Source organism: Oncorhynchus mykiss, chromosome 25 (genome assembly GCF_013265735.2).
Source record: "Oncorhynchus mykiss isolate Arlee chromosome 25, USDA_OmykA_1.1, whole genome shotgun sequence".
Classification (NCBI taxonomy): domain Eukaryota; kingdom Metazoa; phylum Chordata; class Actinopteri; order Salmoniformes; family Salmonidae; genus Oncorhynchus; species Oncorhynchus mykiss.
Window position 1 is genome coordinate 35,226,657 of NC_048589.1, and position 14,447 is coordinate 35,241,103.

Sequence of the window (14,447 nt, forward strand, 5' to 3'; positions counted from 1 at the left end):
AAAATCTAATCACACACTTCATGAGAGCTCATGTTGCGCCACATTTCTATAGGCTATACAATTGTGGCAGAAAACAGAGTGATGGCCTCTATTAAAAAGAGGAGGATCCTATCAGCTTTCTATAGGTTAGGCCTACTATATTTATTTCTCAACTTTCCTGTGTGTTAGCACATTGCTTCTCTTTACAACAGGAGTATAGTCTACCTGGCTGGCATGAAAATAAACCACAGGGAAAAACCTCCTCCATTGGCTATTTATGTTCATAGATTACATGTATTTTTCCAGCTGTCCCTGTTTCGATACAGGTACGTGATTATGGTCAATTCTAAATCATAACAAATAGTACATGTAAAGACAAGATTAAATCAAGTCTAGTGTGATGGGTGACAATATTACCCTATCACTTGTGAATGATGCCCAGCATAAGAAACAATACCTTTTTTTGTGTGACTTTTTCTAATCAGAGTCTCACACCTCATGTAGCGTAACCCATAGGCCTATATGTTTTAATAAGGTTTGTATCCCAACTAAAGTGGCCAAATAACTTCTTAAAATGAAGCACATTAATACTCTTTACAAGGGGTGTAGAGCCTAACTGGCAGACTGTATGCAGCGTGAGAGTTTCAAGTTTGGGGAAGATCATTTTCACCATAAAATGCACCTTAATAATAAAGAATTACATGGATAATTGCAAGTGCGGTCACTTTTGATAATGGTGTTTTCGGGCTAATGGAACATTTGTACATGTGTGCATTGCTGCGCTTATAATGTGAAGAAATAGCCTAATAGTTTATCAACATTTTAAGCTAAAGGTTCTGATCTGTTTGCGTCAGCCACATTGTGTAAAAAAGATTTTGTTGATGCTAGTGGTTGTAGTAATTTGAGATCTATCGCATCCCACAACTGTCCCAGACTGTTTGGAATATTTATTTCAATTAATATTTAAGAGGCTTTATTAAATTGTGTTATTTCTCGCATAGCATAGGTCAAATTCTGTACTATGGTGATAGTAGATTGACATAGGCTAGTTCTTTTGCTGTTCGTTAGGCCTACTCATCTTGTTGGCTGACGAAAAGTAAATGTGGACAGCTCATCCACTATCTTCAATATGCACCTCGGAATTGGATAAGGACATGCACAGTTGCGTCCCCGATGTGTCTGTCTTGTAGCCTGTGTGAAAGACCTGATCACGTGACGGAGAGCCATGAGAGACGCTTCGGATTGCGCATCACACTCAGGGAGAAGGGCACACCGCTGCCCCCCGGTCCGCAAAAGGCATGGATTTTTAGGGTGCATTACTGCCACAAAGGGGATGTGACCCGATTCAGGAAACTAGGCATTTGTTGCAAGTCACGACTTAACAGGAGAGCCGTTTGAATGTGAAAAATATTTTTTTATCAAAATGCATTTTTTTGTTGTTGCAGAAATGCCTTCTTGAACATGTGCCTTGATAACAAACTGGTATGCCATCTGTAAATATGAATACAATTGTTAAATTACGAGCCTTGTTGGTTAAGCCACAGAAAAAGTCAGCAACCTTCCCACTAGCTATGATTGGCTGAGATAATGAGTGGGCTGGACATCCCGAAAGCGGAGTTCAGATTGGTCTGCCATAGAAGATCGTCAGTCTGTGTTGGTAATCCTGTCGAATGCAGCTTTATGTTAAATGTATTGTGTGGTGGTGCTGCATAAGTGTGGCTGTCCACTTTCTGGAGGATCAAGTTTTGAAATCAGTGGAATTAGAGTATGATAGCTAAAGAGATGGAGAAAACACCTGTCTCCGGATTTCATCTTCAAACTAAGGCATGGCATTCCTGACAGGGAGACCCGTCCATGCACAATGATGTATACAGGTAAGATAGTCTAGCGTTAGCTAGCTAACGTTACCTTTTCAGATATTACACGTTTTGTAATTTTGACAGAAAGTTGTTTCAAGCTAACATTAGCTGGCTGGCTCCCGAGCTGATGTTGTTATTATTCGTTTCCCAGAGCCATTTGCTGTTCTAGTTAGAGCCTAATGTTAGCTAGCTAACATTGAACATGGTTGGTTAGATCCCAGCACTGTGGCATTGTTGGCACTGTTCATTGTTGTCTGACTAGCTAACGTTGGTTGGCTGGCTCGGTAGCTAACGTTAAGTGACGTGTGTACAACACCCGTTGAATATGGCCGGTGTCAACTTCTGCAAAAAAGCGTAATGAAATTGTTGACAGCAGAGCTGGTTAGGCTGTTTTCATATTATCCAGAGGTAAACAAATCATCGGCCAGAGCGTCAAGTGTGCACTTAGAGAGCGAAACAAAATGGGTGGGGCTAAAGGTTAGGGTGAGGGTGTGAATGATGCTGAATGGGTGTAGATGGCTCTTTAGCAGAACATTCAAAGGCGATTTTCTCAAAAGTGAGTTTACAAGTTGATCAACTTTCAAATCAGAATTACTTTCCCATTGTTCTTCAAATACAGTGTATTATATACCATTTTGTAGCTCTGAGTCTCTACTAATCACAATTTCACATTTTTGTTACATATATACATATAGCTCAACGTTTGTAGAACAATTAAAGTTACATTAATAACTCTAAATTAAGCATATAGGAGTACTTATTAGAGGTTGACCGATTAATCGGAATGGACGATTAATTAGGGCCGGTTTCAAGTTTTCATAACAATCGGAATTCTGTATTTTTGAACACCGATTTGGCCGATTTTAAATAAAATAAAAATTAAATTAAAAGTATTTTTTTACACCTTTATTTAACTAGGCAAGTCAGTTAAGAACACATTCTTATTTTCAATGACGGCCTAGGAACGGTGGGTTAATGACCTAAGGCTCGTATTTCTGTGTGTTATTATGTTAGAATTAAGTCTATGATTTGATAGAGCAGTCTGACTGAGCGATGGTAGGCTCCAGCAGGCTCGTAAGCATTCATTCAAACAGCACTTTCATGCTTCAAGCATTGCACTGTTTATGACTTCAAGCCTATCAGCTCCCGAGATTAGGCTGGTGTAACCAATGTGAAATGACTAGCTAGTTAGCGGGGTGCGCGCTAATAGCGTTTCGAACGTCACTCGCTCTGAGACTTGGAGTTGTTGTTCCCCTTGCTCTGCATGGGTAACGCTGCTTCGAGCGTGGCTGTTGTCGTTGTGTTCCTGGTTCGAGCCCAGGTAGGAGCGAGGAGAGGGACGAAAGCTATACTGTTACACTGGCAATATTAAAGTGCCTATAAGAACATAGTCAAAGGTAAATGAAATACAAATCGTATAGTGAGAAATAGTCCTATAATTCCTATAATAACTACAACCTAAAACTTCTTACCTGGGATTATTGAAGACTCTTTAAAAGGAACCACCAGCTTTCATATGTTCTGAGCAAGGAACTTAAACGTTAGCTTTCTTACATGGCACATATTGCACTTTTACTTTCTTCTCCAACACTTTGTTTTTGCATTATTTAAACCAAATTGAACATGTTTCATTATTTATTTGAGGCGAAATTGATTTTTATTGATGTATTATATTAAGTTAAAATAAGTGTTCATTCAGTATTGTTGTAATTGTCATTATTACAAATACATTAAAAAAAATTGTCCGATTAATCGGTATCGGCGTTGAAAAATCATAATCGGTCGACCTCTAGTACTTATTTCTTTGTTAACCGCTCAACACAGAATAGCCGCATGTGCGCACTCCCTCAGATCGTTTGTAGAAAATATTTACATTTATTCAGCTTTGTTCAATTGAATTCTTCATACACTGAAATAATATCAAAAATACCATGGCTAACGTTGGTTGGCTGGCTCGTTAGCTAACGTTACGTGACGTGTGTACAACACCCGTTGAATATGGCCGGTGTCAGTAAACTGCTAAATGAACTAGTGTATCCCACAGCCATTTGACATTGCCACATCAGGACCTAACATAAGGACAACTCAGAGTATGCTATTCTGTTCTTCTGAAATAGACTACATTTTCTTCATATCATGTTTCTTTAGACCGGTCTAAAATAAATAATGGATTCATTGTGAAGGTGTAGGCTATATTACATGGATTTATTAAGACTTTTTAAAATGACTTGTAGGCTGTGTGTGGAAACCAGGAGATGGTAAATGTGTTTATGCTAATGAACTGTCAATTACCGTGAGACCGACAGTTATTTGCTTGACAATCACTGGCTGACAAAATGTTGTGACCGCCACAGCCCTAGTTCTTGGCTAACCCTAACCCTCCTGTGGTTTTAATCTGCTCCCCAACATCTTGTATCTTTTGTATTTGTCTCCCTCTACTTTTTTGCTGCCTCTCTTTTCCCACCCATCCAACCCCCCTTATCTCCACCCCCCTCCTTTCTCCACCACCACCCCTTTCTCTACCCCTCCCCCACCTCAACCTTTCTCTACCCCTCCCCCACCTCAACCTTTCTCCACCCCTCCCCCACCTCTACCTTTCTCTACCCCTCCACCACCTCTACCTTTCTCCGCCCCTCCCCCACCTCTACCTTTCTCCGCCCCTCCCCCACCTCTACCTTTCTCCGCCCCTCCCCCACCTCTACCTTTCTCCACCCCTCCCCCACCTCTACCTTTCTCCACCCCTCCCCCACCTCTACCTTTCTCCACCCCTCCCCCACCTCTACCTTTCTCCACCCCTCCCCCACCTCTACCTTTCTCCACCCCTCCCCACCTCTACCTTTCTCCACCCCTCCCCCACATCCACCTTTCTCCACCCCTCCCCCACCTCTACCTTTCTCCACCCCTCCCCCACCTCTACCTTTCTCCACCCCTCCCCCACCTCTACCTTTCTCCACCCCTCCCCCACCTCTACCCTTCTCCACCCCTCCACCTCTACCTTTCTCCACCCCTCCCCACCTCTACCTTTCTCCACCCCTCCACCTCTACCTTTCTCCACCCCTCCACCTCTACCTTTCTCCACCCCTCCCCCACATCCACCTTTCTCCACCCCTCCCCCACCTCTACCTTTCTCCACCCCTCCCCCACCTCTACCTTTCTCCACCCCTCCCCCACCTCTACCTTTCTCCACCCCTCCCCCACCTCTACCTTTCTCCACCCCTCCCCCACATCCACCTTTCTCCACCCCTCCCCCACCTCTACCTTTCTCCACCCCTCCCCCACCTCTACCTTTCTCCGCCCCTCCCCCACCTCTACCTTTCTCCACCCCTCCCCCACCTCTACCTTTCTCCACCCCTCCCCCACATCCACCTTTCTCCACCCCTCCCCCACCTCTACCTTTCTCCACCCCTCCCCCACCTCTACCTTTCTCCACCCCTCCCCCACCTCTACCTTTCTCCACCCCTCCCCCACCTCTACCTTTCTCCACCCCTCCCCCACATCCACCTTTCTCCACCCCTCCCCACCTCTACCTTTCTCCACCCCTCTCCCACCTCTACCTTTCTCCACCACCCTTTCTCCACCCCTCCCCCACCTCTACCTTTCTCCACCCCTCCCCCACCTCTACCTTTCTCCACCCCTCCCCCACCTTTACCTTTCTCCACCCCTCCCCCACCTCTACCTTTCTCCACCCCTCCCCCACCTCTACCTTTCTCCACCCCTCCCCCACCTTTACCTTTCTCCACCCCTCCCCCACCTCTACCTTTCTCCACCCCTCCCCCACCTCTACCTTTCTCCACCCATCCCCCACCTTTACCTTTCTCCACCCCTCCACCTCAACCTTTCTCCACTACCTTTCTCCACCCCTCCCCCACCTTTACCTTTCTCCACCACCCTTTCTCCACCCCTCCACCTCTACCTTTCTCCACCACCCTTTCTCCACCCCTCCAACACCCTTTCTCCACCCCTCCACCACCCTTTCTCCGCTCCTCCCCCACCTCTACCTTTCTCCGCCCCTCCCCCGCATCCACCTTTCTCCACCCCTCCCCCACATCCACCTTTCTCCACCCCTCCCCCACATCCACCTTTCTCCACCCCTCCCCCACATCCACCTTTCTCCACCCCTCCCCCACATCCACCTTTCTCCACCCCTCCCCCACATCCACCTTTCTCCACCCCTCCCCCACATCCACCTTTCTCCACCCCTCCCCCACATCCACCTTTCTCCACCCCTCCCCCACATCCACCTTTCTCCACCCCTCCCCCACATCCACCTTTCTCCACCCCTCCCCCACATCCACCTTTCTCCACCCCTCCACCTCTACCTTTCTCCACCCCTCCACCTTTCTCCACCCCTCCCCCACCTCTACCTTTCTCCGCCCCTCCCCCACCTCTACCTTTCTCCACCCCTCCCCCACCTCTACCCTTCTCCACCCCTCCACCTCTACCTTTCTCCACCCCTCCCCCACATCCACCTTTCTCCACCCCTCCCCCACCTCTACCTTTCTCCACCCCTCCCCCACCTCTACCTTTCTCCACCCCTCCCCCACCTCTACCTTTCTCCACCCCTCCCCCACCTCTACCCTTCTCCACCCCTCCACCTCTACCTTTCTCCACCCCTCCCCCACATCCACCTTTCTCCACCCCTCTCCCACCTCTACCTTTCTCCACCCCTCCCCCACCTCTACCTTTCTCCGCCCCTCCCCCACCTCTACCTTTCTCCACCCCTCCCCCACCTCTACCTTTCTCCACCCCTCCCCCACCTCTACCTTTCTCCACCCCTCTCCCACCTCTACCTTTCTCCGCCCCTCCCCCACCTCTACATTTTTCCACCCCTCCACCACTACCTTTCTCCACCTCTACCTTTCTCCACCACCTTTTTTCCACCCCTCCTCCACCACCCTTTCTCCACCCCTCCACCACCCTTTTTCCACCCCTCCACTCCCTTTCAGTTTCCCTTTCAGTCTCAATATACTGTAATTGTGGTTACGGATGTCTACTTTTTCTCTCACCAACTCTTCACCTTTCACTCTCTTTCTCTTACTCTCCTTACCCAACCTTGTTCCTCACCAGTTTATTTTCCCCCCTCCCTGCTCTCTCCTCTCTCTCTCCCATCCCCCATCTCTCTCTCCCTCCATCTCTCTGTCTCTCCATCACCCCCTCCATCTCCATCTCTCCCCCTCTATCCATCTCTCTCCCTCTCTCCATCTCTCTCCTTCCATCTCCCTCACGCTCTCCCTCTATATCTCTCGCTCTTTCTCCCCATTTCGCTCTCTCATCTCCATATATCCTCTCTCTCTCTGTCTCTCTCTGTGTCTCTGTATATCCATCTCAGTAGGTTGTAGTGAATGCTGGTTTCTCTCCCTGTGGTTTATATAGCTCCAGGCTATATGGTGGGTGTTGTCATGGTAACAGAAGGTAGCCAGGAACTATCTGAGACTAGAGGGGTAGTTTGGTCCGGTGGGACCTCACCAGTAACAACCCTCCTCTCCTGGACCAGACCACACTCATTAGGGAGTGGGTTTGGAGTTATATCCATGTTATGTCCATGCCCTGTTCAGAAAGGAAGAGCACATATAAAAAATAATAAAAAATGTGTGTTAATATGTCCTGCAGAGAGAGTGAAATGTGGAGGGGGAGATAAGTCAATAGGCTACCTACACTGAGTGGTTGTTTTAGTTCTGCAGTGCAGACTAGCTAGTAGCTACAGACATCTTCTCTGGGTTTGGAGTTTGGACGTGAGCCAAGTCTCCATGGATATGTGCTGTCTGACCGGCACTCCATGTCTTTCTCTCCTTGGTTTTGGAAACATCCTCTGAGCTTAAAGAAATGTGCTACACATCACAGACTGCACTACTACATGAATAACATGTATAGGCTACTGCAAATTTCGGGTCAATCTCATTGATATGTTGTATGAACAGAGCAGTTGGATTAGAGTATTGTTTAGTCTGAGTCTGTAATTGTCTGTCTGTAGCAATGTCTTTCTGTCCTCGGGGTTGGGGTTTGGGACAAGAGGTATGTCACTGGCTCTCCTGCAGTGCAGGGCAGAGACATGGCAGACATGAACATGCAGTTCTACATAGACCACCAGGGGGCAGGAGAGGTCATATTTTATTGCTGCTGCTCCATCAGCATAAGTCACAAAGTGATGAATGCGGCATTTGCCATGCATGTGTTTGTGTGTGAATTAATATCCCTCTGTCCTCTGCTAGGAACAAAGCCCAAAGCCCCACAGTGGGACATCATGGCCAAGAGAACAGCTGAGCCAGGCAGGACCGCTTCTGCCCCCATGCAGCAGGACGAGGTACATGAACTGGACTGACTGGCCACAGCAGGCATCTCACTACAACCTTCATATAAGGTAGGAAACCTCTCATTCAAGGACGAATTGATTGATTGCTGATTGATTTGATGTAAAATGGACACTCACGCATGACTAAGTCGCTTTGGACAAAACCGTCTGCTAAATGGTATATTATGTAAGGCATAAACGGCGACGTTCTGTACATTACCTTGGAAATAATGAACAGGGCTTCATCCCTTTGCAGAGTTAATTGTTCCAAGGTAATGTACAGAACTGAGGTGTTTATCCCACTTATACCACAGTTGCCAAAGAAAACAATACTAAAGCACACATTTACCAGTAGGGAATTTTTTATATATATATATTTTTTTTACAAGATAACTCATACTTTCTCATCTTTTGGTTGCTAGAGATGTTAGTTTGATTGGTTCGATATTTATGGATGCGACCCAGTTGTTCGTTCTACATGTTCAATACAGTTACTACAAAGATACAGGCGTCCTTCCTGACTCAGTTGCCGGAGAGGAAGGAAACCGCTCAGGGATTTCAACATGAGGCCAATAGTGATTTTAAAACGGTTACAGAGTTTAATTGCTGTGATAGGAGAAAACAGGATGGATCAACATTGTAGTTATTCCACAATAGCCTAGTGGTTAGAGCGTTGGACTAGTAAACGGAAGGTTGCAAGATCGAATCCCTGAGCTGACAAGGTAAAAATCTGTTGTTCTGCCCCTGAACAAGGCAGTTAACCCACTGTTCCTAGGCCGTCATTGAAAATAAGAATTTGTTCTTAACTGACTTGCCTAGTCAAAAAAGGTAAAAAAATATGAACCTAAATGACAGAGTGAAAAGAAGGAAGCCTGTACACAATAAAAATATTCCAAAACATGCATCCTGTTTTCAATAAATCTTAGGGATAGCCCCATTTTTTTCAATTTTCTCCGAAATGACATACCCAAATCTAACTTGCCTCTAACTCAGGCCCTGAAGCAAGGATATGCATATTCTTGGTACCATTTGAAAGGAAACACTTTGAAGTTTGTGTATATGTGAATTGAATGTAGGAGAATATAACACAATAGACACAATAGATCTGATAGAAGAAAATACAAAGAAAAAACCAACCAGTGTTTTTTTACCACCATCTTTGAAATGCAAGAGAAAGGCCACTGTTATAGCCAAATAAAATACAATTTATTTATATAGCCCTTCGTACATCAGCTGATATCTCAAAGTGCTGTACAGAAACCCAGCCTAAAACCCCAAAAGCAATGCAGGTGTAGAAGCACGGTGGCTAGGAAAAACTCCCTAGAAAGGCCAAAACCTAGGAAGAAACCTAGAGAGGAACCAGGCTATGTGGGGTGGCCAGTCCTCTTCTGGCTGTGCCGGGTGGAGATTATAACAGAACATGGCCAAGATGTTCAAATGTTCATAAATGACCAGCATGGTCCAATAATAATAAGCCAGAACAGTTGAAACTGGAGCAGCAGCACGGCCAGGTGGACTGGGGACAGCAAGGAGTCATCATGTCAGGTAGACCTGAGGCATGGTCCTAGGGCTCAGGTCCTCCGAGAGAGAGAAAGAAAAAGAGAATTAGAGAGAGCACACTTAAATTCACACAGGACACCGAATAGGACAGGAGAAGTACTCCAGATATAACAAACTGACCCTAGCCCCCCGACACATAAACTACTGCAGCATAAATACTGGAGTCTGAGACATCACTCTGAATGTAATTCTAATAGTGTCCACAAGATGACAGTATGTGCAACGTTTCAGATGGATAACTTGGAGTATGACTGATCCTCAAGACTTTTAGTGTGAAGTCCCCAGGTACATTTGGGCAAATCGTAAAGAAGACATTCACATTCATATTCCATATTCCGTCGCTCTCTGACCAAATATGGTGTCCTATAGGATATACTACACCCCTAATGAAATAGTGACGTCTTGTTACCTTCTAGGATCTCTGAGGAATAGATAACGAACGTGATTTGACTCATTCAAACAACGTTTAGAGTGAGATTTTCACAGATTCTTTTCTTTGCAAATTGAACGAGTGGAAATACAAAATCAATCATGCGTACTATATGGACCTTTTTAGGATATGAAAAAGGATTTTATCTAACAAAACGACACTTTATGTTATCTCTGGGACCCTTTGGATGATAAATCAGAGCAAGATTTCAGAATGTAAGTACACATTTCACCTTCAGAGGTGAATTTATCAAACCTATCGCGGTGAAAAAATGGTTTTGTTGTTAGGAGCTCTCCTCAAACAATAGCGTGGCATTTTTTTCTCAGTAATAGCTACTGTAAATTGGACAGTGCAGTTATATTAACATATATATCATCTTTCAGACGATAATTTGTTGTTTCTCTAAAATCTGAGATCTTGACACAACGCGCTGCATGATTTACAACTGTCCCGTTGACAGGATGACGATCTGTGGTGTAATGAAGTTATAATATCAGAGCATATATCGTTATGGGTGTTGTTAGGCCCGAGACGAGGGCATTATCACTTTATACAACGGGTTACCAACATATTGAAATAATGATTGACATATTTTTATTTTTTTAAATGAATTTATTCATACTATTTTATCCTTCCACAAGATACAGTCCCGATATCTAGGGTCGATACCCAAGCCGGCTGGTCGTTCGATCAATCGGTTCGGTTGCCAGAGACGCGACCCAGTCGTTCAGTCTTTTTGTTTTCTGTATCTATGGACGCGACCCTGTTGTTTGTTCTAAATGTTTCCATTTCCATACTGGCTACATTCTTATCCCTTGTTTGCTAGCTAGCCAACTACGGCTAACTTACAGTCACGTCAAAAAGTTCAGCCAGAATAACAGCAAAGTAGCTGCATTTGCAGCTGCACTACAAATACCTAGGTGTCTGGTTAGACTGTAAACTCTTCTTCCAGACTCACATTAAGCATGTCCAATCCAAAATTAAATCTAGAATTGGCTTCCTATTTCGTAACAAAGCCTCCTTCACTCATGCCGCCAAACATACCCTCGTAAAACTGACTATCCTACCGATCCTTGACTTTGGCGACGTCATTTACAAAATAGCCCCCAAAACTCTACTCAGCAAACTGGATGTAGCCTACCACAGGGCCATCCGTTTTATCACCAAGCCCCATATCCTACCCACCACTGCGACCTTTATGCTCTCGTTGGCTGGCCCTCACTACATATCCGTCACCAAACCCACTGGCTCCAGGTCATCTATATGATTTGCTAGGTAAAGCTCCGCCTTATCTCAGCTCACTGGTCACCATAGCAACACCCACCCGTAGCACACGCTCCAGCAGTTATATTGCACTGGTCATCCCCAAAGCCAACACTTACTTTGGCCGCCTTTCCTTCCAGTTCTGTTGCCAATGACTGGAACACATTGCAAAAATCTCTGAAGCTGGAGTCTTATATCTCCCTCTCTAACTTTAAGCATCAGCTGTCAGAGCAGCTTACTGATTACTGTACCTGTACACAGCCAATCTGTAAATAGCACACCCGACTACCTCACCCCCATATGCACACATACCACTCCAGTATTAATGCTAAATTGTAATTATTTTCGACCTCTATGGCCTATTTATTGCCTACCTCCCTACTCTTCTACATTTGCACACACTGTACATAGATGTTTCTATTTTTCTTTTCTTTTCTATTGTGTTATTGACTGTACGTTTTTTTTATGTTTAACTCTGTTGTTGTTTTTGTCGCACTGCTATGCTTTATCTTGGCCAGGTCACAGTTGTAAATGAGAACTTGTTCTCAACTGGCCTACCTGGTTAAATAAATGTGAAATAAAAAATAAAATAAATACATTTTAATTTGTTTAAGCGGTTTTCTAGTGACATTTATTTGGATACATCCATAATAATGACCTAATGAGGTGCGATTTCGCCTGGCATAGAAAATGTGCTCTCTCATTAGGACGCTGTTGTTCAGAGGAGCTATCCAACAACACAGCTAACACAAACACTTCAAACTGAAGCTAGAAAGACTGCAAACTAGCTGCACCTTGTTTTTTTTAACCTTTTTTCAATTGACATTTCTTTGTTTATATCCATAAAAATTATGCTTGCTGATTCATTTAGACTGGCTGAGAAATGCTGCCTGCCTGTGTGTCTCGTCCCGACACGTTCATTACTATGGGGCAACTGGAGAACAAATTTGAACATTGAAACAATGTTGCAAATGTCGGAAAGACAGACAGCAAGGTTTATACAAATCTCTGCTGTTGAAAACTACATGTTAGTCTAAAATAAATTAGAGATAATGTCTAGGGTTATAGTGGAGATCAAGTTTATAAATTGCCTGGCTGGGCTGATGAGACAGTGGATTGCGCAGTCAGATGGAACAGGGTAAATAGGCATTTTAACGTCATAGATTTAGCCGGTGGTAACTTGTGGAATAGACACCGGCTGGAATGCGGTTTTAACCATCATTCAGGATTAGAACCACCCGTTGTATAATATATTATATATTAAGATGCATTTGTCCATATGGGCTTATAAAATACTAGATATTCCAAAAGTATTCAATTAACAGTGTGTTAAATAATACAGTATTGTGCACTACAATCATATAGTGGATTATTAAGTCTCAACCCTCTTCTTGTGTTTTCTTACCCCAGGTAAATGAAATGGGAAGGCATTTTTCCACATCCAAAGATGGAGTTGGGGGGGATTTGAGTGGAGCAGGGCTGGAGGCCGCAGCACCATCAATGATTGGCCTCCATCTCACACAATCAGCATGAGCCTGCAAACTGTCAAAGACCAACCAACCAATCGTCTTTTGGAATGGAAGGAATAGAACTAAGACTGTGGCCTATCAGAAGACTGCCTGACTGTACAGGACTGTGTTTATTACTTAACCTTTCTTGTTATTACTGTCATTACTGTAATTATTATTATCGTTATTATTTTGTTTATTTTTGTTTATTTTTTTTTACCAACTATAACCCGAAGCTTAAGTTTAATTGTTGATAATAAAAATAAAAAAAAAGATTGAACTTAGTTTCATGAAAACTGCTTTTGTTGTTGCGTGGAAAACCCCTGTGGAAAAGGGTGAAAGAAGGACTGTCTGTATTGTAATATAAGCCACTTGCATCTTTTTTTAACAGGTTTATTAAACATATGGCAAGGAGATGAACATTAATTTCAATGACATAAGTATACTTCCTTGGTTATTTTTATTATTATTTTGAAATCTTCAAGAGAATTCTGATTCTGTTTTGTGAGCAGGCCCGACCCTATTTGACCAGAGAGGTTTAACTTATTGAGAAAAACTGAAACATGCTGTTTTTTCTACCTTTTTCACAAGTAATGCATCTATGCTTCAATGATGTAATTAAAATGATAATAGATTTTTTTTGCCTTGTGTGGGATTACTGTTCTGGTTCTGGAACTGCTATATAGTGTCCCAAATGGCACCCTAAACCCTATATAGTGCACTCGTTTTGACCATGGCTCTGGTCAAAAGTAGTACACTATATAGGGCTCACAGGGTTCTGGTCAAAAGTAGTGTACTATATATGGAATATGATGACATTTGGGACGCATCCCTATATGAGGTGCTATTAGTGGTGGTGATGTCAATGCTTGTGTTAACAGAAATATGACAGCTAGAGATTTTACCCTGCCCCCTCTCTCCTAAACCACTTCCAGGTCACGCAGGTTCTGTTGATGACAGATTTTTTTAGAGACCAGGCTGTATGTCAGGTTCAGGGTATGGGTCAATTCCATAAGAGCTTGTTTTTACCTGGTGAAGTCAAATCAATGCTAAGGCCGAGTCCAAGTTGACTTTTTTTAAAACCTTTATTTAACTAGGCAAGTTTAAGAATAAATTGTTATTTACAATGACGACCTACCCCGGCCAAACCATAACCCGGATGACGCTGGGCCAATTGTGTGCCGCCCTATGGGACTCCCAATCACGTCCGGTTGTGATACAGCCTGGAATTGAACCAGGGTCTGTAGTTAAGCCTCTAGCACTGAGATGCAGTGCCTTAGATCGCTGCGCCACTCAGGAGCCAAACGTGGAATACAGTTGAAGTCAGAAGTTTACATACACCTTAGCCAAATAAATTTAAACTCAGTTTTTCACAATTCCTGACATTTAATCCTTGCAAAAATTCCCTGTCTTAGGTCAGTTAGGGTCACCACTTTATTTTAAGAATTTGAAATGTCAGGATAATAGTAGAGAGAATTATTTATTTCAGCTTTTATTTCTTTCATCACATTTTCAGTGGGTCAGAAGTTTACATACACTCAATTCGTTTTTGGTAGCAT

At 43.9% G+C, this 14,447-nt stretch overlaps 1 protein-coding gene across 1 annotated transcript in view; it reads left to right on the forward strand.

Annotated features, from left to right (window-relative positions):
* The window catches only part of LOC110505832 (metastasis-associated protein MTA1), a 73,034-nt gene extending 59,509 nt beyond the window's left edge, over nucleotides 1–13,525 (forward strand). The window contains exons 17-18 of the mRNA XM_036962418.1: nucleotides 8,048–8,196; nucleotides 12,791–13,525. Of these exons, the coding sequence (XP_036818313.1) occupies nucleotides 8,048–8,157 (110 nt within the window). The 3' untranslated portion in view covers nucleotides 8,158–8,196; nucleotides 12,791–13,525. The remainder of the gene's footprint in view (nucleotides 1–8,047; nucleotides 8,197–12,790) is intronic.
* The last annotated feature ends 922 nt before the right edge of the window (nucleotides 13,526–14,447 follow it).